Here is a 23,394-nt window from a genome sequence, read left to right on the forward strand (position 1 = left end):
GGGGACTCCTTAGGACGGCGCGCGCGGCCCCTTTAAGAGGGAGGGAGAGCGCGCGCGCGCGCGCCCTAAGCACAGTGGCCGGGAAGGAGCGCGCGCTGCCAGCAGAGCGGGAGGAGGACGCCGGGCACGGAGCAGAGAGGTGAGGGGAACAGCGTCCCTGCCTAGCAGAGGGCAGGGACGCCGGCGCTACATTGACAGTCCTGACCTCACTGCAGAGCAATTACAAATTGCTTGTGCACAGCAGACAAATGTGATTACTGACACACTGTCTAATCAGAAGAGCTTATAGAAGGGTTTGTAATGTGACACAGCTAAGCTCACCTGCATTAGAACAGTAGATGAGGGCTGTATCATTACATCTCACACACTGAGAAATCTGTTCTAAGCTATGATGGGGGTGTGTCCTTCTTTCCTGTAAATGTTGCCGCCTGCTTATGATTGGTCACTATCATACAGTGAGAAGAAGTACAAACCCCCAGTGAAGCACACTTGGACTTAGAAAAAAGATAACGCATTAGGTACCGAATACCTTGATTACTAATATCTCCGCAACTGAGAGGCAAAATAAAAAAAATAAAAAAAAACTCCCAAAAAAGTTTTTTCTACTCTGCAGCCACTATTACTTTGGGTGACCAGATCAAAATAAATACTTGCAATCGCCATGAAGTAAAAATTCTGTGGCATCTTTTATTGATGAGCTTTGCATTGTACCATTCCTTTTCAAATAACACCTGGGTTTTCCATACCCCTTGTTGATGGGCATGCCCATGCACACCCTAACGCTATCCAATGCACACTTCTTTGACAAGGTACATGGTCACACCTATTTGTCAGTTTATTCTTATATTTCCAGGAGGAGTACCATAGTAATAGTACAAAGCAGAGTGGAATAAAAAAATAGAGTTCTGAGATAATTTGCTCAAGTATGGTTATTTATACAAGTATTACTAAAACATCAGGAAAGGTGACAGGTCTACTTAAAGGGGTTGTGTCGGATGATTACATTGATGATCTCTCCTTAGCATAGATCAATATCTGATCGGTGGGGGTGTTGTACCCATTGGCGTCCTTAAATGCTCAGTTATTCAAATCAAAAGGAGGTCGATGTGCAGTACCTGACCATGAGAACTATACCGTTGACAAAGTTGTGCTGTGCTGCTACATAACTGAGAACTCCAGATGCTGCTGGCACTGGGAACAGCTGATCACCGGGGGTGCATGTAAATGTCCCGAACAACCCCTTTTAGTGCCCTGTGAAAGTGTTGCAACAGTATTTCAGCTTGATTTTTTTCTGTCTTAAAAGTAATACATTACATATAGCTAGTGTTATGATCTGCAACATAAACTAAGGAAAGAATGGGAAAAGCTGTCCCTACAGTAAGACTAAGCTGAATCCCTACGATGTAGTGGGCAGCCTGTTCCTTGTGAACTGACCCGCCTTCCTCCTCGGCTAGTCTGAACGGAGACCTATAGAATAAAGGGAGGGGTCCCTAAAGAACTAAGGACTGGGACAAAAATGGTACACCTCCTAACAGAAGTTGTTGCAGAGCAAAAAGACAAACTGACAAAAAGTACTAGAGGTCCAGAGGACCAAGCAAACTAGACAGAGATAAGCACCGAAGCACCTGGCTAGAGAGACAGGCAAAAAACACTGAAGTCCAGCAAAGCCCGAAGGGTGGAGCTGGAATAAATAGGCAGATGGTCACATGACCGCAAAACACAAGATAGCAAAAACTAACAGGAGGGTTCTAACAGTACCCCCTCTTCTATGAGGATCCTCCGGATCCTCCAGGGCCAGGCCTATCAGGAAACCTCCTGTGGAAAGCTTTAACAAGCCTAGGAGCAGAGACATCATCCGTCCTTACCCAGGAGCTGTCTTCGGGACCGAAACCCTTCCAGGAGACAAGATACTGTAATACCCTCTATGCCATCTTGAATTCAAAATACGAGAAATTTCATATTCACCGTCTTCCACCTCAGGAGGAACTGTGACAGTGGCATCCCTATTAGAAACGTCAGCCTCTTTCAACAAGGAAACATGAAACACAGAATTAATCTTCCAGGAAGTAGGGACATCCAACCTGACAGCAGATGGGTTAACAACCTGAAGCACTTTAAATGGACCCACAAACTTAGGACCCAGTTTTTTAGAGGGAATCCTCAACTGCAAGTTCTTCGAGGACAACCAAACCATGTCACCCACAGTAAACAAAACCTCTTTACGTTTCCTGTCAAAATACTTCTTGGACTTCTTGTTAGCCTCTTGCAGGTTACAACGTACATTAGTCCAAACTCTCTCCAAATCACCGGAAAAATTCTCCTCCTCCGGCACCGCCGACCCCAATTTGGAGAACGAACCAAAAGACGGATGTCTCCCAGTGCAACCAAAAAAAGGAGAACACCCAGCAGAGGAGGATGTATGTGTAATGCACACGCCCGGGCTGAGCGGCGTGTGCGTGTGATTCCACTGGACCGTGCCGGAGAGTGAATGCCTGGAGGGGCGTAACTAGGTATTCACCCGATCCGACCAGGGTCGCACGACGGCATACGACGCCAGTGCACCAAGGAGGAACCGAGCAGAGGGACCAGGTGCTACTCCAGGACAGACCCCGGACACGGCTGTTGACCCACACAGGGGAATACAGGAACAGACTAGTTAGGCTGGCTCACAGACTGGTGGGAATAGGCAGGCACGGCTAGTATGCAGGCAGGCGGGTATGCAGGCAGGGGGGTACAGGCAAGCACGGCTAGAGTGCAGACAGGAAGGCACTAGCAGGTAGGAACACAGGCGGGATAGGACCCAGTACACACTGGGACTCTGGAACAGAACCACAGATGTGGCGGACAAACACAGCAGAGTGAGGCCGCCCAGAGAGGTGAGCGAGAGCAGGGCAGGACGAGACCGCCCGGAGCGGTGAGCAAGAGCAGGGCAGGACGAGACCGCCAGGAGCGGAGAGCAAGAGCAGGGCAGGACGAGACCGCCTGGAGCGGTGAGCAAGAGCAGAGCAGGACGAGACCGCCTGGAGCGGTGAGCAAGAGCTGAGCAGGACAAGACCGCCTGGAGCGGTGAGCAAGAACAGAGCAGGACGAGACCGCCTGGAGCGGTGAGCAAGAGCAGAGCAGGACGAGACCGCCTGGAGCGGTGAGCAAGAGCAGAGCAGGACGAGACCGCCTGGAGCGGTGAGCAAGAGCTGAGCAGGACAAGACCGCCTGGAGCGGTGAGCAAGAGCTGAGCAGGACGAGACCGCCAGGAGCGGTGAGCAAAGGGTCAGAGCTGAGCAAGACTGCCGGAGCAGTGAGCAAGGAGTCAGAGCAGGACGAGGCCGCCTGGAGCAGTGAGCAAGGAGTCAGAGCAAGACTGCCAGAGCAGTGAGCAAAAGGATAAGAGCGGAGCGAGACTGCCGGAGCAGTGAGCAAAAGGGTCAGAGCGGAGCAAGGCTGCCGGAGCAGTGAGCAAAAGGGTCAGAGCGGAGCAAGGCTGCCGGAGCAGAGAGCAAGGAGTCAGAGCAGGACGGACAGGGCTCTGTTCACACGGAACAGACAGGAAGGGAAAGGCAGAGCCAGATACCCACAGGGTATTTGCACTGAAGTAGCAAGTGGACCACAAACTCACAAACGGGAGTACAGAGACAACAAGCAGGAGTTAGGTACGAGTTCAGACTCTGCAGAAAAAGGAAAGGAACGGACATAGAGGCAAAACAGGTAAAGGATAGGAGAGAGTTCAGACTGGAACAGAGTGTACGGAAGAGACCGACACTGCAGCGGGATACAGGAGCGGGTCTGGGAATACGGCCCCCAGAGAGGCGGGACGAACAGGCAAGGAGCGTGTACAGACAGGACAGACAAGATACAGGAGCGGGTCTAGGTAATCAGCCCCTAGAAGGCGGGAGGAACAGGCTAGGAGCATGTTCAGACAGGACAGACAAGAAACAGGAGCGGGTCTAGGTAATCAGCCCCTAGAAGGTGGGGGGAACAGGCTAGGAGCGTGTTCAGACAGGACAGACAAGATACAGGAGCGGGTCTAGGTAATCGGCCCCTAGAAGGCGGAAGGAACAGGCTAGGAGCGTGTTCAGACAGGCCTGGAAATACAGCCTCCAGGATAGGCAGACAAGAGAAACACAGAACGGGACCTGGCACCTTCAGAGTGCAAGCACACACTGAATGAAGCACAATGCTCAGGCAGGGATTGATTGGAGCAGCTGGGTTATATACCAGGTGACAGACAGCAATAGGCTGAGGACGCACAAGGGGTGTGACCCACAGCAGGTACAAAAAGCAGGAAGTGATCGGGCGCCGCCCTTAAGCAGCAGAAACAGACACAAACAGACAGCATGGAGGGAAGCCAGAGAGACATTCTGGACTGGAGATCAAGTGCGCGCTCTTGCACAGTGGGAGATGGACCACCATGCAAGGGCGCCGCCAGGTATGTTACAGTACCCCCCCCCTTACGCCCCCTCTTCTTCAGGCCTGCCAAAATCTTCCGCAGGGAATTCGAGGGCCAATCCTTCACTTTAAGGAGATCACTCCCACTGTCCACAGGAAAAACTGGTCTCATCTGGTTAGCTAGGATGCTACCTCCTATCCAGCCATCCTCAGCAACAGACGGAACGGGTGGAGTACCAGGAACAGCACACAAGGAAGTCTCTCTCCACATATTTTCAGGTGGCACCCCAGAGGGTACAGGAGACAACTGGAAGTCCTCCACCGGGTTGGAGGGGAGCAGAGACTTGGGGGTAAACTCTGCTTCGAGGTACATCTTGTCAAGCTCACAGGAAGAATTAGACGAGTTATCAGGTACAGGAAGAGAAAAAATCACTGTCTCTTTGTTATCTGGTGGTACCCCGGAGGATTCAGGAAACAACTGGAGGTCCTCCGCCGGGTCAGAAGAGTGCAGAGGCTCGGAGAAAACATCTGCTTCAGAGTACACTAGGTCGGACTCACTGGACGAAGCAGGCGAGGTATCGGGTACCGAGTATAGGAAAGTCTCTGTCCATTCACCACCAGGTGGCACCCCGAAGGGTTCTGGAGACAACTGGAGGTCCTCCGCCTGGTCAGAGGGGTGTAGAGACTCATGGGTAACCTCTGCTTCAGAGTACACTAGGTTGGACTCACTGGACGAAGCGAGCGAGGTATCAGGTACAGAGTATAGTAGAGTCTCTGTCCTTTCGCTACCAGGTAGCACCCCGAAGGGTTCCGGAGACAACTGGAGGTCCTCCGCCTGGTCGGAGGGGTGTAGAGACTCATGGGTAACCCCTGCTTCAGAGTACACTAGGTTGGACTCACTGGACGAAGCGAGCGAGGTATCAGGTACAGAGTATAGGAGAGTCTCTGTCCTTTCGCTACCAGGTAGCACCCCGAAGGGTTCTGGAGACAACTGGAGGTCCTCCGCCTGGTCGGAGGGGTATAGAGACTCGGGGGTATCTACCACTTTAGGGTACCCATTGTCAGGCTCACTGGACGGAGCGGACAAAGTATTGAGTACCAGGTGTAGAGAAGTCTCTCTCCATTTGTCATCGAGTGGTATCCTGGAGGATTCAGGAGGCAACTGGGGGTCCTCCGCCAGGTAGTAGAGGTGCACAGACTCTGAGGTAATCACAGCTTCGGAGCATCCTTGGACCTGCACACCGTTTAAAGTGGGTGAAGCATCTGATGCCGGGTGCAGGAAGTTCTCCTGTGTGGAGTCTGGATGGGCAGTAGTCTCTTCGGGCAGAGGAACTGGTGCACTACCCATGCACATTACCCGTTGGGGCTTCTCCGGGATACAGGGAGATGAAGCTTCAGTAGGGACTTCAAGGTTGGGGTCAGGAGGTCTCAGGGAGGACAGACCCTGGCGTGACGGCTTGCCTCTACGTCTAGCACGTCTGGACTGCCTCTTGAGGTTGGGAGAAGTATTCCGGAGAGCGTAGTCACCCTGTGAGGATTCTGGGTGGGCAGTAGTCTCATTGGGCTGGAGGACTATTGCGCTACCCACACACATTACCCATCGGGGCTGCTCCGGGATATTGGGAAGTGAAGCTTCAGCAGGAGCCTCCGGGTTAGGATCATCGAAGACCATTAGAAAGGCCACCAGGAAGGCCATTATGTCCAGGACGATAGGATCCTGTGTTTCCCATAGGGGGTTGATCCATTCCAAGGCATCACCCGCTAGGTTAGACATAATGAATGCCACCTTAACCCGATCGGTGGGAAAACATAGAGGGTAGAACTTGAAGTGTAGCATGCATTGCTCCACAAATGCACGACTTTGTCTTGGATCCCCATAGTAACGTGGCGGATCCGCAGGAACGAGAGCAGATAGATCCATCTGGACGGGTGCGTAATTAGCCAGGAACTCAGCTAGAGAAAAAAAAATTGTATTTATTTATTTTTAATGCAAGTATTCGCTGGAAAACGTTTCAGAGAGCGAAGGTCGTGGGGCTCAACGGGAACCATGACCTGAGCATGCTGTAATGCATACGCCCGGGCTGAGCGGCGTGTGCGTGTGATTCCACTGGACCGTGCCGGAGAGTGAATGCCTGGAGGGGCGTAACTAGGTATTCACCCGATCCGACCAGGGTCGCACGACGGCATACGACGCCAGTGCACCAAGGAGGAACCGAGCAGAGGGACCAGGTGCTACTCCAGGACCGACCCCGGACACGGCTGTTGACCCACACAGGGGAATATAGGAACAGACTGGTTAGGCTGGCTCACAGACTGGTGGGAATAGGCAGGCACGGCTAGTATGCAGGCAGGCGGGTATGCAGGCAGGGGGGTACAGGCAAGCACGGCTAGAGTGCAGACAGGAAGGCACTAGCAGGTAGGAACACAGGCGGGATAGGACCCAGTACACACTGGGACTCTGGAACAGAACCACAGATGTGGCGGACAAACACAGCAGAGTGAGGCCGCCCAGAGAGGTGAGCGAGAGCAGGGCAGGACGAGACCGCCCGGAGCGGTGAGCAAGAGCAGGGCAGGACGAGACCGCCAGGAGTGGAGAGCAAGAGCAGGGCAGGACGAGACCGCCTGGAGCGGTGAGCAAGAACAGAGCAGGACGAGACCGCCTGGAGCGGTGAGCAAGAGCAGAGCAGGACGAGACCGCCTGGAGCGGTGAGCAAGAGCTGAGCAGGACAAGACCGCCTGGAGCGGTGAGCAAGAGCTGAGCAGGACGAGACCGCCAGGAGCGGTGAGCAAAGGGTCAGAGCTGAGCAAGACTGCCGGAGCAGTGAGCAAGGAGTCAGAGCAGGACGAGGCCGCCTGGAGCAGTGAGCAAGGAGTCAGAGCAAGACTGCCAGAGCAGTGAGCAAAAGGATAAGAGCGGAGCAAGACTGCCGGAGCAGTGAGCAAAAGGGTCAGAGCGGAGCAAGGCTGCCGGAGCAGTGAGCAAAAGGGTCAGAGCGGAGCAAGGCTGCCGGAGCAGAGAGCAAGGAGTCAGAGCAGGACGGACAGGGCTCTGTTCACACGGAACAGACAGGAAGGGAAAGGCAGAGCCAGATACCCACAGGGTATTTGCAGTGAAGTAGCAAGTGGACCACAAACTCACAAACGGGAGTACAGAGACAACAAGCAGGAGTTAGGTACGAGTTCAGACTCTGCAGAAAAAGGAAAGGAACGGACATAGAGGCAAAACAGGTAAAGGATAGGAGAGAGTTCAGACTGGAACAGAGTGTACGGAAAAGACAGACACTGCAGCGGGATACAGGAGCGGGTCTGGGAATACGGCCCCCAGAGAGGCGGGACGAACAGGCAAGGAGCGTGTACAGACAGGACAGACAAGATACAGGAGCGGGTCTAGGTAATCGGCCCCTAGAAGGCGGGAGGAACAGGCTAGGAGCGTGTTCAGACAGGACAGACAAGAAACAGGAGCGGGTCTAGGTAATCGGCCCCTAGAAGGCGGGGGGAACAGGCTAGGAGCGTGTTCAGACAGGACAGACAAGATACAGGAGCGGGTCTAGGTAATCGGCCCCTAGAAGGTGGAAGGAACAGGCTAGGAGCGTGTTCAGACAGGCCTGGAAATACAGCTGGGTTATATACCAGGTGACAGACAGCAATAGGCTGAGGACGCACAAGGGGTGTGACCCACAGCAGGTACAAAAAGCAGGAAGTGATCGGGCGCCGCCCTTAAGCAGCAGAAACAGACACAAACAGATACCATGGAGGGAAGCCAGAGAGACATTCTGGACTGGAGATCAAGTGCGCGCTCTTGCACAGTGGGAGATGGACCACCATGCAAGGGCGCCGCCAGGTATGTTACAGTATGATTGTTAAGAGCAAATTCTGCGAGAGGCAGAAACTCAGACCGCACCTCTTGATTGTCCGCCACAAAACGCAAAAACTGTTCAACATCCTGGTTCTTTCTTTCAGTCTGTCCATTAGACTCAGGATGATACCCAGACGAAAATGACAAATGGACTCCCAACCTGTCACAAAAAGCACGCCAAAAGCGAGCCTCAAACTGAGGTCCTCTATCAGAAACAATATCCGTGGGAACGCCATGGAGCTTGACAATCTCCTTAACAAACGCCTTAGCGAGTGTCTTGGCTGTCTTGGCGCAGGGCAACTTAATGAATGGAACCAAATGACACATCTTACTAAAACGGTCTACGACCACCCAGATGGCAGTAAAACCCTCAGACACAGGAAGATCAGTAATAAAATCCATAGAGAGATGCGTCCAAGGCGCACTAGGAACCTCCATAGGGCAAAGCAACCCCGCAGCAGGAGTATGTGAAGCCTTTGACCTAGCACACACAGTACACTGATGCACCCACTTGATGACTTCCTTCTGCCATCCAGGCCACCAAAAACTGCGACTGATAAGTCTCTTAGTCTCCGAAACTCCTGGATGACCTGCCAACCGAGACTCATGACACTCCACAAACAAATCTCTCCTAAAGGCTCTAGGCACGAACAACCTCCCATGGGGAGTGTTAGATGGAGCATCATCTTGAGCATTCAGACTCCCATTCTCCAAATCGGAGTCCAATGCCGCCACCACAACTCCTTTCTGCAAAATGCTCTCCTCCTCCTCGGCACCGACCGTAGGAGAGAAGCTGCGAGATAAAGCATCGCCTTTAACATTCTTAGTACCAGGGATATAGGTAACAGAAAAATGAAACCGAGAAAAAAAAAGTGCCGACCTAGCTTGACGGGCATTCAAGCGCTTGGCAGCATCCAGATAGATCAAATTCTTATGATCTGTGAAAACCTGAATAGGAAATCTAGCGCCTTCCAAAAAATGACACCAGTGTTCAAATGCAAGTTTAATACCCAGTAACTCCCGATTTCCAACATCATAATTCAGTTCAGTTTCCGAAATTTTTTTCGAAAAGAAGGCACAAGGTTGTACTCCACCCTTGTTCCCCTGAGACAAAACTGCTCCGACCCCCACCGATGAAGCATCGACCTCGACCAAAAAAGGTTTGGTCTCATCAGGCTGTATAAGGATAGGGGCAGAACTGAACCTCTCTTTGAGATACTCAAACGCTTCAATGGCTTCAGTAGTCCACTGGGTCGTATTCGCACCTTTCCTGGTGAGATCGGTTAGAGGTTTAACAATTACAGAAAATTTCTTAATAAATTTCCTGTAATAATTGGCAAAACCCAAAAACCTCTGTATAGATTTCAAACCAATAGGCCTAGGCCATTCCTGCACAGCCTGAACCTTTGTAACGGGTCTGGGAAGCGGAACCTCAGAGCTACTATACAAGGGGGCAGTCCTTGTAAGGGAGCGGGTGGCGACCAGGAAAGACGGGCAGGAGGTCACAGCAGGTGACCGGGACAGTCTCTGAGTGAACGGGCTGGAGGTCACGGCAAGTGACCGGGGCAGTCTCTGGATGAACGGGCTGATGGTCACGGCAAGTGACCGGGGCAGTCTCTGAGTGAACGGGCAGATGGTCACGGCAAGTGACCGGGGCAGTCTCTAGGTAAAGGGTTGGTACGACCTGTGGCGGCTGATGATAGACGTGAGCTCCCAGGTGAGCAGGCGAGAGTCTCTGGATGAACGGGTGGTCACAGCATGTGACGGCGGAGCCTCCAGGAAGACCAACAGACAGGCGGCAGATGAGCGCTCCCAGGTGAGCGGGCAGAAGTCTCTGGACAGGCGGGTGGTCACAGCACGTGACGGCAGAGCCTCCAGGTAGGCTAGCAGACAGGCAGCAGATGAGCGCTCCCAGGTGAGCGAGCAGGAGTCACTGGACAGGCAGGTTGTCACAGCACGTGACGGCGGAGCCTCCAGGTAGACTAGCAGGCAGGTAGCAGGTGTGTGCTCCCAGGTGAGTGGGCAAGCTGGTCCATAGACAGACTGACAGGAGTTGGAAGGCAGACCGTCGGACCTCGGGCAAGCAGGCTGGTGGCTGATGTGCGCTCCCAGGTGAGCGGGCAGACTGGTCCTTAGACAGACTGACAGGAGTAGTAAGGCAGACCGTCGGACCTCAGACTAGCAGGCAGGTAGCAGATAATCAGGCAGGAATCTGGCAGGTAACTGGCAGGTAACTGGCAGGTAACTGGCAACGGGACCTGAGGGCTGAAGCAGAGTAGTAAACAGTGCAACAACATTGCTCGGGCACCTCCATTTTGGAGGAGGTGCCTTATATATGGTGAAGTCCTCCGGCCATTGGCCGGGGACTCCTTAGGACGGCGCGCGCGGCCCCTTTAAGAGGGAGGGAGAGCGCGCGCGCGCGCCCTAAGCACAGTGGCCGGGAAGGAGCGCGCGCTGCCAGCAGAGCGGGAGGAGGACGTCGGGCACGGAGCAGGGAGGTGAGGGGAACAGCGTCCCTGCCTAGCAGAGGGCAGGGACGCCGGCGCTACAACCTTCACAGGGTCCATCTCAAAGCCCTCGCTGGAGACAATGTAGCCCAAAAAACAAATTTTCTGCACAGCGAACTCACATTTCTCCAGCTTAGCAAAGAGTGAATTATCACTCAATAACTGCAAAACTTCACGTACACTCTGCCAATGGGGCTCTAAATCTGGTGAATAAATCAAAATGTCATCCAAATACACAACCACATTCTTACAAATCAAAGGTCTCAGGATGTCATTAATAAGGTTCTGAAAAAATGCAGGTGCATTGGTAAGACCGAAGGGCATCACCAGATTCTCAAAATGACCTACCGGAGTGTTAAAAGCAGTTTTCCATTCATCACCCTCCTTCACACGTAACAAATTGTATGCCCCTCGGAGATCAATTTTTGAGAACCACTTGGCTCCCACTAACTGGTTAAACAAGTCAGGAATTAACGGCAATGGTTAGGAATTGCGTACGGTAATCTTTATTAATTTCACAAAAATCCAGACATGGACGTAAACCGCCGTCCTTTTTTTTTACAAAGAAGAATCCGACTGCCACAGGCGACTTAGAAGGTCTAATGTGACCAGCAGCCAGGCTAGTCTCTATGTACTCCTCCAAGGCCTTTCTTTCAGGGATAGTCAGATTAAACAAGCGACTTTTGGGAAGAGTAGCACCTGGAACCAACTCAATGGCGCAATCATAATCCCTATGAGGAGGTAAAACTTGTGACTCCTCCTCCGAAAAAACCCTCCAAAAATCTTGAATAGGTACTGGTAATTCCCCTTTTTCCACAGCCGCAATGCGACCATTACAACATTTATCATAGCACTTCGGACTCCAAGACTTATTCACATTAGTAGACCAGTCCAACTAAGGATTGTGCAGTTTTAACCAAGGCAATCCTAGAACAACTGGAGAGGGCAAATTATCCAAAACAACCAAGTCCAAAATTTCTTGGTGAACACCATTGATAGTGAGAGGAAATGCAGCAGTCTTGTGAGTAATACATTTCAATGGAGTGTTATCAAGTTTTTCCAAAAACCCTTTATCAATCACATTAAGTGTTGAACCACAATCCACAAATACCTGAAATTCAATGAAATCTCCCTGCAGAGTAGTACACCCAGAAAGGAACACTCCTGCAGAGCGTAAACAAGCTATACGGGCGTAACTGACCTTTTTTTTTTCTTTACTTAAACGACGCTCACAATACTTAATCAAATGATCAGCTTTACCACAATAAAGACACAAACCTTCGGTGAATCTCCGATCTCTTTCTTGAGAGCGGAGTGACATCGTCCCAACCTCCATTGGTTCTCCGCTGTCAGCAGATTTTCTGGAAACTAGGACCTGAAGTTACAGGAGTTTTTACATCATTGACCCTGGACCTTATTCTCCTGTCCACATGAACAGCTAACTGCATAGCTTCCTGCAGAGTCTCAGGTGCAGGGAATGCAATTAGCAAATCCTTAACCCTTTCACTCAGACCAGCAAGAAATAAACTTTTCAGCGCCGAATCATTCCACTTAACTTCTGAAGCCCATCTCCTGAAGTGTGTGCAATAAATTTCAACATCATCTGACCCCTGATTCAAACGTCTAAGTTCTGATTCAGCAGATGAGATTCGATCAGGATCGTCATATAATAGCCCCATAGCAGAAAAAAATTCCTCAACAGAACTTAAACACGGATCATTAGGCTGGAGAGAAAAGGCCCACCCCTGTGGTTCTTTGCGCAAAAGTGACATAATAAAACCAATGTGCTGTGATTCATTCCCAGAGGACCTCGGTCTCAAATGAAAATATAACAAACAAGCATTTTTAAAGGAAAAAAAATCTTGCTGTTTGCCATAAAAAATATCAGGCAGTCCTACCTTCGGTTCCACAAAATGCGCTCCAGGACAGCTACTCATGTGTTGCTGAAGCTCGGCCACCTCCAGAGACCATCCCTGCAGGCGTTGAGCAAACTCCTGGACGGAAACCATATTGATCCCCGAATTTCTTTCCTTTTAGTTTTTTTTTTGGGCTGGACTTGCTGTTATGATCTGCAACATAAACTAAGGAAAGAATGGGAAAAGCTGTCCCTACAGTAAGACTAAGCTGAATCCCTACGATGTAGCGGGCAGCCTGTTCCTTGTGAACAGACCCACCTTCGTCCTTGGCTAGTCTGAACGGAGACCTATAGAATAAAGGGAGGGGTCCCTAAAGAACTAAGGACTGGGACAAAAATGGGACACCTCCTAACAGAAGTTGTTGCAGAGCAAAAAGACAAACTGACAAAAAGTACTAGAGGTCCAGAGGACCAAGCAAACTAGACAGAGATAAGCACCTGACTAGAGAGACAGGCAAAAAACACTGAAGTCCAGCAAAGCCAGAAGGGCGGAGCGTGACCGCAAAACACAAGATAGCAAAAACTAACAGGAGGGTTCTAACAGCTAGATCCTCCATCATTTAGGTCTATTTTTACTCTATTTTCCTCACCAGTCACATGATCATGGTTTATCCCCCGGTTCATTGGTAGTCAGTGTTACCAGCCAATTGTTCCCTAAGTCTCTGTGCTGGACTCGCTCCCGGTGGTTGGCAAGTAATAGCATTATGTGACTTGGCTATAACCACCCTCCTTATCTGTTCCTCTCTCTGTCCCTCTGTGAATCGGCATTTAATTTTGTATGTTTTGATAATATTACCAGACACATCACACTAAAAGTGCTGTGATTGCTGTAGTTGTATCTGAAAATCCCTTTTAATTGCTATAGTTGGTTTGATTTTTTATCTTTAGTCTTAAACATTTCCCAAAATGTAGCTCACAGTAGTCAGGAGAAAATGACAAGCTGAATTTCACTGCCCAGTTCTTCTATTCCCAGGAAATAAGCTGCCACCAGAGCTGTCAGACAGCTGGGTACTCTCTCCCCACTGAAAACACATGGACACTCATTCCAACCAAGCATGCATGTGTATTCACAGGGTGAGGGGGCAGGTGTTTGGCCATCAACTATTGAAGTTGTATCGACACCTATAGAAATGCAACATGTACAGCTTGACTATTTACTGTATTGACTGCACACCAAATACCATATGGACCAAGGGTTCCTGACCTTTCTTGGTCCAAGGGCCACATTGTCAGATCGAACCAATCCCAAGGGCCGCAATTTTGCTAAAGTATTATTGCCTATTTGAAGTATGTGCTATGAATATCTAATAGGTGCTGGTTCCATTTTAGGACTCCCACTTATAAGGAAGGTAGAGTTCTCCTTCTCAATGGATTGCAGTCCAGAAAGGAGAAGATCATGAATTCAGCTCTCCCCATTGTAGTATATGCTAAATGCTGAAACAGTCAAGTCTTTCCCTTCTCCCATAGACTACAATGAATAAAGAAACACTCATGAGTGGTCACTTTTTCGCCCAATCTACTTCTTTCTTTGCTACAGGAGTCAGGACTTGCCCAATGTGCCAAAATATGGGTGCCCCAGAAAAGCTGCAGGACACCCCATTCATGTAATATCCGTTCGTATGGTGCTATTGTGACGCCCTCCCTGAGCGAATTGGGGGATACTTGGAGCCGGGTCTTGCGGATGTTGCGGGGATGCATTCGTGGCCTAGAACCGTTCCGTGCCCAGGGCTGTCACATGAAAAATGGGCTTCTGGATGAGTGGTTGTTCGACTACGCCACCTGTGGTTTCTGGTGAAGGCCACCAGCGCTGTGACAGTCCTCTGAGGCTGATGTTCTGGCAGCTTGGTTGGTACTACTCCCCACAGGCAGAGTAGGCCTCAGGGCAGTGTTTGAAGAACTGTGTGGAGGAATGGTGGGTGCAGTGCCGCGCAGGAATAAACAAGCAGAGGCGGTGAATGAAGTCATCCGGGTCTTTACTCACTTTAGATGCACTTTCAGCCGCAAAGCTTCTCTCTGCTATACACTGCGTACTGCGGCCACCAGGAAGGGGGGTTTGGCACTTCCCAGGTAGATCAGGAGCACCTGTCAAGACCCCGCTGGTGTGTTCCTCTCCTTAGTAAGTTCTCCCACTGAGTCTTCTCCTGACTGTGTGTGGTATGAACGTGTTGTAAGGCCGGGTCCCACTGGATAAACGCAGGTTTGAGAGATACAGGTGGCGAATCCGCTCTGTCCGTATCCCCCTGGGATCCACTAAGCCTCCGGGCTTTTCTGACTGAGACATGAAGTAACAAAGTCAGATATCGGGGGCCGGTTACCCCTTTTGCAGCAGGAATCCCTCTGGCTAGGCCAGAGTGAAGAATACAGGTGGCGACTCCGCTCCGTCCGTATCCCCCTGGGATCCTTTTGCCTGTGGAGCCTATCTCCTCTGCTCCCCTCCGAGGCCTTCTTAGAACAGGACCCTAACCGGGCAGAGACACTGGTTAACTCTGTCCCGCTCCTCGTCTCAAGGCCAGAGAACGAGGACCGTGAATCTTCAGCCAGCTCAGACTCTTGCTGGACCCTGACAGAAGACCACAATCAAAAGACCTTGAACTTAAGATGGCCGTATATTATATATGATCTAAAAGTGCTTCCTGTAAGTGTTTCCTCCACCCTCACCCACTACTTGGTTCTCCCTATCTTTGGTCCCCCCCCATCTCCTCTATCCCGGGCCGGGGCAGCACCCTGGTGCATTTAGACCCACCTACAGGACAGGAGTGGTGTAGTGTTGAGTGGTGAAGTGGGGTCCTGTGAGATGCTCCATCCTTACCTGGAATAGGAGATACCACACCTCTATCTGAGGTGCAGTACCCCTGTGGCGACTGAACCCTGAGGGGCGTCACACTATGCACCACCGTGTCATGGAAAATATATGTGGCCAGAGACGATCATGTCTGTGGACAGATGGTTGAGGGCTTCACAGAAGGGCATTGTGGGCTGCATGTGGACCCTGGGCCACAGGTTGTGCACCCCTGATTTCGCTAGATAAAGACAAACAATTGTATGATTATTTAGCACTGAAAGAGCAGCATATGTATTTTTAACAAATATATAAAGTGGCATTTTTTCTGCAGACACAGAACTTAAATAAGTTTAAATTAGAATAGAAAGAGAACCGGCTTTCATACCGCCTTCCTCACTGCCGCCCACTGTGTCACATTCTAAGGGCAACACAATGGCTTTTGAGTTCTCAAATAACTTGAGAAAATGTTGCCGCAGGAATTATGAGACTCGACCGTGGGAGGTTCCTCCAACATTAGCAGTCCTGCAGAAACCAGCAGTTACTATGGTCCTCGAGGAGCAATTATTATTGAATAAAGAATGGATGATTTTAGATGCTTAATTGAATGCAGTACAGTGTGACCAGTGGCATGCCCATTCAGGGGCTTGTCAACACGCTTTCCATGTGAGGAAAATAGTCTTGAGTGGTACAGCAATTGGGAGTTAATTTCTGTTAAATGTACAGTATTTTCTGTTCTGAACTAAAGACCGCAAAACTAGGTCTCAGGTACAGAAAGCTGTGTGCGTAGAGGTACTTCATATTAATTGGGCTATTGCTGTACTTTTAGATTATCTACAATACAACTAACTTTTTTGTTTAAAAAAATTTACAGTTTGCCTGATATACAAAATGTTATAATGAATTGTATTTCCTAATCAGATATTCTACCTTTTCCTTATATGCAATTGACTAGTTACTAGTGTACACTGATCCATAATCCATGGTGGCTACTCACTAGTTTTGCATTTTTATATCCTAATTGTGAATATGCTGTTTCTTCCCTGATTTTTAATAATATGTAAGATGCACATAGGGGATGTTCTCTTACATTGGAATTCTGACAATTAACATTATACTCTATGGCATTACAGGAACCGCCAAGCTCGGGTTTTCACCTGTTACACATGTATGTCACATCCTATGTCTATTTCCATAATGTCAGTCTTCAGACTCTATAATGTTTCCCAATGGGGTATATACAAAACGTAGCATAGACACACCTGAATGTCATTTCCATGCCCCGAATAGTATATTGGGCAACCTATGGCCAAATTAAAAGTGGGCATGCCTTTCAGATATCATTGTTTTTTCAAGTTTAACTAGTAGATTTTATAATACTCTTGTCTTGCCATTGTCAGGTTGAGAATGCAGATGATAAAAGCCATTACCTGCAAACTATCCAATGCAGAAAAGTCTTAAAAGATATGACACTGTTCCTAACCTTACTTATCCTTCTGCTCACCAAAATTCAGAGCAGACCCTTCAACGCCACATATTTCTCACACTTTTCAGAACTGGGGTGCCCCAAATTGTCCATTAAGATGTCAGACATCTGTCTGAGATGATTTAGTGAATCCTGCATTGAGCAGAGGGGTTGGACCAGGTGACCCTGGAGGTCCCTTCCAACTCTACCTTTCTATGATTCTATGTATTCTTCTGAAAAAAAACTGTGTTTCCAAGTGCATGGTCACAAAGCATTGCCATTTGCTGTGATTGGAAAGCTGCCCTCCATGTTCATAGGGCTAGTAATAGAGGCTACACACATTATGATTCTTTTTAAATTTATGTCAATAGGAGTGAAAGCCGGATTGAAGAGGACATATTCTGGAGTTTCTCAGGAGCTACTAGATGTAACCAATGTTCCACAGTGGAAACCATTGCTCTATGCAGTTGCTTTTCTACATACAACAGTGCAGGTAAAAACTGTAAAATGAGCTAAAGAATTTTTTTTTATATTCCAGTGTTATACTATTTATTTATTTAGCCTGTATTAATTACAAATGTCCCCAATTCATTTGGAAAAATAATGATAACGTACTTTAAATGATGATTATAGACTGTTCTACAGTACCAAAGGAATGTTTTTTTTGGGCTATAGCATTTTTGGATTTCGTGGTCACATTTCAAATCTCTTGCTTTATTCTCCTTTAGGAGAGACGAAAGTTTGGACCTCTAGGTTGGAACATCCCCTACGAATTTAACCAAGCCGACTTTGCTGCCAGTGTGCAGTTCGTTCAGAATCATTTGGATGACGTTGGTACCAAACGTCCAGTGAATTGGAACTGTCTGCGCTACATGCTGGGAGAAGTGCAGTACGGCGGCCGTGTAACCGATGATCTCGATAAGACCTTGCTGAACACATTTGCTAGAGTCTGGTTTGGAGAGCACATGTTTTCTGACAAATTTTGCTTTTATAAAGGCTATGGCATCCCTAAGGGTAAAACAGTAGATGAGTATCTCCAGCACATAGAGCAGCTGCCAATGGTGGACACACCACAGGTAAACACAGCCTCATTCTTGTATAAATCATGCACATGTGAATTACCGTAGACACACCATCTCTGGGGGTCTTTGGCAATAAGTCAAGGATTATATCTTCTAGACATATAACATGTGTTAAATTAGATTTACTGCATCCAAAGATCATGCTTGATCATTTAAAGTATCTATTGTACCTTTCTTCTGCACACAGCACATGTATATGTTTTCTTTTCTAGCCTTTCTTGTTGTGTTTGCTCAAGCATTAGTCATATAATGAATATTTCATGTGTTTTTGTTAAAGGTGTTTGGATTACATCCAAATGCAGATATAACCTACCAGACTAACATGGCAAATGAGACTCTAAGCACAATAGTCAATATTCAGCCGAAGGACAGTGGGGGAGGAGCAGGAGAGACCAGAGAAACTATTGTCCAACGTCTTGCAGATGAGATGTTGGAGAAATTGCCAGAGGACTACATTCCACATGAGGTACCATCTTGTTCTTCACATTGGGTTTGCGTGAGTGAGTATGGGTGGACACATACTCATCAGTCAATACATATAAGCAAGTGTGAAGCTATGTTTAGATTTGAGTTGAACAATTCACACTAAATAAGGTGCAGCACTGTAAAATACCAGCTGTGCAAGCTTGTCCACGAGTCCGAGATGATTTAATTACCCCCAGTAAATGTCTTCATGCATCTGCTGCTGACATCAATCTGCTTATTGATCTTTTATTTTAGTAACATTACAACATATTGACTAAGTACTCTAAGCCTAGAAGACTTGATGTTGCTACATTTTATATCCAAGGCCGGAATCTGAGCTGCTGCCCTGAGAAATCCAATCATATAGAGATATTGATTGGATCTACCCGAAAGAATTCAAGAAATAATTGCTTGTGCATGTTTTTCATATTGATCAATTCACAAGTCTCGAATGTGATACCTGAAAAAAAAATACTGCCCATCATTAACTTAGTGGTTTATTTTCAAGCTGAAACAAATGTAATAAACCTTTACTTTAGTCAGTGAAGGTTCTATATTGTTTATTGTACAGCTTATTATACATTTATATTGCATTTATAGTAGTTATTGACCTCTAATCTACAGGAGCAACAAAGAGATCTGTGATGTGACCATTGTGGGACTGATGCATGTCATCACACACCTGTATACTGTTGTTGTGGTCAACATCACTGCCAGCCGCAACGTTACGCTAAGGCCACACTCACATGTTCAGTATTTGGTCAGTACTTGTAAGCCAAAACCAGGAGTGGGTGATAAATACAGAAGTGGTGACGTGTTTCTATTATACTTTTCCTCTGATTGTTCCACTCCTGGTTTTGGCTTACAAATACTGATGTAAAATACTGACCAGATACTGATAGTGTGAACGTGGCCTAACAGTTCCAGCCACGGTGCCTACCTACCATTCACAGTCTAAATAAATGTGACAGTTGCAGTGTTCCCCTTACAGTCGCAGCCACACATGACTATTCCAATCGATATAACACACCCAATTGCTTTGCTCTCATAAACTTTCTAGCCACAGTTCCACCATAACATTTCCAGTCACCAAGTCCCTATTACATCCATTTGTTTCTTTAATTTTTTTTCTAAGGATAATTTACCAGCCATACAAAGAGACCGCTATCCGGCTTGCACAGTAGACAACATAGTATCACACTACTGGGTGGTTGATGCTCGGATGTATCAGACCTGTCACATTTTGCTTCCTAGGAGATCAGAGCTAATTTGCACATACAGTATAAAGTAATTGAGTAATGTATTCGTATCATACTTTAGAGGAATGGTGTTTCCCTAATTTCCAGAATATAACCTTTGTTTTAAAAAAAAGGACTCCTTTCTTAATTAGTGAGCAGCTATAGTTTATATTGAAATGATACAATAATTGTGAATGATTGCGGCAGGATAAGATGTTTTACTAATTATTGCGGGCAATTAGGAGTATTCTGTTTATTTTACTTTTAAGGCGCCTAGCTAAATATATCTTTGTATTCTTATACAATAAGTGAGCTCTTCATGCATGCGAGCAGAGACAAATTGTCTGTCTTTATCTCCTTTGGGCCGCATTTCAGCACATTTTAAGAGTATGAATGTATTAGTGTGAGGGAAAAGTCTGTTGTCTGTCATATTGAAATGCAGAGGAGAATTAGGTGCTGAAAATGTAGATGAGCAAATTGTATGAAGGTGGATTGAAAAGAATATATTAAAATCAAGTTTCATTATGAATCCTCAAAAAAAAAAAACCTGTTCATCACTGACGGGAATAGTCAGGCTCTTGTAAAGGAACACTTTAGAGTGGGAATTTCATTACATATTGGCAGAGCTATAAACACAACATATTGGCCTTCACCCAGATGCACATAAACCGCCTTAACATGTAAGGATGTAAAATAACGCTTTTTAAGTACACTTACCATTTTCTATCAAAAGATAAGTTATAAGTACCAAAAACAGTTGTTCCCCAGTCATATTATTTCATCCTTAAGGCAGATTAAGTAACACAACTGTGATGAAAAGGGCTAAAGAGATTGCCTTTTATTGTCGTACATTTCCTAATTACGAATTTGGTACTTAATTCTAGAATGTTACCGTTTAATTTTATTACATTCTGATAGTTCTTTGTTTAAGAGGAGATTTCACCAATTTGAGTATGTTAAACTGACCACATCATGGAATAGTAGCTGCAGAGTTGAGTAAAATGTATTTTTTATTTTTCAACTTCTCTCTGTTGTAGAGATTTTAGCTTGTGAAGTTTAGATTATAATTTAACTTAATTTAAGGGGCAGATTTTTCTCTGGAATCATGTACTTCTTCATAAGCAAGCAACAACATAAATGGGAAAAATAATACACCCCCATAATAGCTTAGAACAGGTTTCTCAGAGTAATACATGTAATGACAGACAGTCTTCTCTCCTCACTGGTCTCACTGCAGAGTTATTACAAGTGTGGGGTGTAGAGCAGAGATTACTAACCCCTTTCAGCTTTTCTTTCACAGCAGAGTGAGGCGAGGCAAGGCTAGTGCTGGCAGCATTGTGAAAGGAGAGCTGCAGCTGTAGAGGCATTTGTAATGAGACAAAGCTCAGCTCTGCTGTACTACCTTTCCCTCCATACTGACTGCAGTGGAAGAAACTGAAGAAGTGTTCATAATCACACTCATCTCTGCTCTACTTCCCACACTAATCACTCTACAGTGAGAACAGAGAGAAGATCAAACTGTCTGTTATTAATGTCATTACATTTTACTCAGTTTTGCAGGCACTATTTCATGTGGCCAGTTTAACATGCTAAAACTGGTGAAAGGCCCCCTAAGATATGGTATAGTATGTGAATGTAAATGGAGTTACAATTGAAAAGTGATATCTAATTAACCTAATGAGAATCTCAACTCTGTCACGCTTATATAGGGATGCTGATTAATAGCATAAAAAGATGGCCAATATTTCAATAAATTGTTCACATCTTTACTCACTATGTACCTATATTTACTTTACATCTTGACTGTAATATTTTATCAGAAAGTTAGATTTTAAGGCCTAACATATGGATACTGTTTCTCTACATTATGTATAGAAAGTGGGTGGCAAATTTAAAACAAAGCTGAGTAAAGTGGAGCTATCTTCTATCAGGGCAGGTTGCATGTGGCTACAAATTTATACCATAAATTGCAAATTTATACCGTAAATTGCCTCCTTAAAACTGTGAAGGTAACGAGAAAATGCTATTAGTTACACGGGATGGGTACAGCTTGGGAGAAGCTCATCAGGTAGGAGCAATAAGTCATAATACTAAATTCATACAAGGTAGACTTGTTATAGAAATTTCTGCAACTGGAAATCAGTTCCATATATCAGTCAAATAGTATGCAAAAATATTGCACAATATAGGGTGAGTTCTTACGTGATAGGAGTCAACAAATTATAAGAAAGAGGTTCAAGATTGTGCGAAGTGGGCACAACACCAGTGTAGGTATGATAAATGGTAGGATGGAGATGCTGCCACTTTCCTCACTTATCACTTTTCACCTGCGTATATGAAGACCAAATGAGAATATATAACAATTAGGTTAGGAACTTAGGAGGGTTGTAAAACTAGTAACTTCAATCTCTAGGACAGATGTGGGTGCAAATACATTCCATGGAAGTGATTAAGTAGAAGAAGTTTTTTTTAGGAACTCCAAGTACAACACGTTTTAGAACACACGGGCCCCTTTATCAAGTTACAGAGATCTTTATTAAAACTTCATCTACTTTATCACTTCCTTTGGATGATTTTGCTGCCACATCTGTCCTGGAGTTTGAGGGTACTCTTTCCACATCGCTCCTATCCTGATGTATCTGAATACGGTTATTTTTGTGCTATGTGAATGGATTTAGGAAGCCTTGTTAGGATGTTGGTAAAATTCCTGGCTGGCTGTGTGTTACACTAGCAAAAATGATCTGTTAGCCAAGGGTGCCAGGAGTGGGACCTGGTGGCTGCATTTTGAAAGCAATATCTTCTGATGAGATAATCCCTTTAACTTCTAATGTGTGGCTCACCCTCCAGAAGTCCTAAAAAAGAGGTAGTATCAAAATTGCCTACACTGTTCTGTTGGTCGTCGCCTTGAAATGTATTCAATACAGATATCTTTGTATTCTTATATTTTTAAGATATCTCCAACATCTTTGTCTTGTAGGTTAAAGCTCGCCTTCAGAAGATGGGTCCTATTCAACCAATGAATATATTCTTGAGGCAAGAGATTGATCGTATGCAGCGTGTGATTGCAAGAGTTAGGAGTACACTTACTGACCTTAAACTAGCAATTGATGGTAAGATTATTTCATTTCTGATATGCTTCCATATACGCAATGAGCCTGATTAACTTTTTCTCTCAAATTTTTTTTTAGATGAGTTAATTTAACATGAAAACATTAAACATAGCAGTAAATTATAGAGTATGTAATGAGTATATGTGGAAATTCTAAATACCCTGGCAAGATATTCCAAACTTTCTTTAAACATAATCTGCCTAATGAAGGGGGAAAAAGCCTGTAGAGTTTTATTATTTTGCCTTAATTTTTAATCACAACATCTACCAGTATGTAATTTTCTATTTAGTAGAATAGAGTCTGCAATGGAGGCTCAATGGAGTTGTGAACCTAGCCATCTTGGACACTTGGCCTACAGGTTATCCAATTCAGCCTCTCATACGAATGAGTGAGAAAATTATACTTTGATCCTTGAATTCTCTGTATAGGTATTCTTATAGATGTTTTCTGGGTATAAGTTTCTTAAGCATATCTGCTTGCACTGGGTTAAACTAATAAAAAGAACTGTTACTCACCTTACCCATGTGCAGCGTCTGCTATCTGCTACCGCGACAGTCTTTTTTTTTACAGGGCTATAGTGGAGATGTCACAAAT

The 23,394-nt window shown here is 46.6% G+C and overlaps 1 protein-coding gene across 1 annotated transcript in view; it reads left to right on the forward strand.

The window, feature by feature from the left end:
• The window catches only part of LOC141265457 (dynein axonemal heavy chain 5-like), a 526,560-nt gene that overhangs the window by 470,965 nt on the left and 32,201 nt on the right, over window positions 1-23,394 (forward strand). Inside the window, exons 71-74 of the mRNA XM_073678599.1 lie at window positions 17,277-17,398; window positions 17,634-17,981; window positions 18,265-18,453; window positions 22,668-22,800. Coding sequence (XP_073534700.1) covers window positions 17,277-17,398; window positions 17,634-17,981; window positions 18,265-18,453; window positions 22,668-22,800 — 792 coding nt within the window. The remainder of the gene's footprint in view (window positions 1-17,276; window positions 17,399-17,633; window positions 17,982-18,264; window positions 18,454-22,667; window positions 22,801-23,394) is intronic.

The sequence above is a fragment of the Phyllobates terribilis genome, unplaced genomic scaffold (assembly GCF_046119375.1).
Source record: "Phyllobates terribilis strain yellow unplaced genomic scaffold, ASM4611937v1 Scaffold_4__5_contigs__length_816908805, whole genome shotgun sequence".
NCBI lineage: Eukaryota > Metazoa > Chordata > Amphibia > Anura > Dendrobatidae > Phyllobates > Phyllobates terribilis.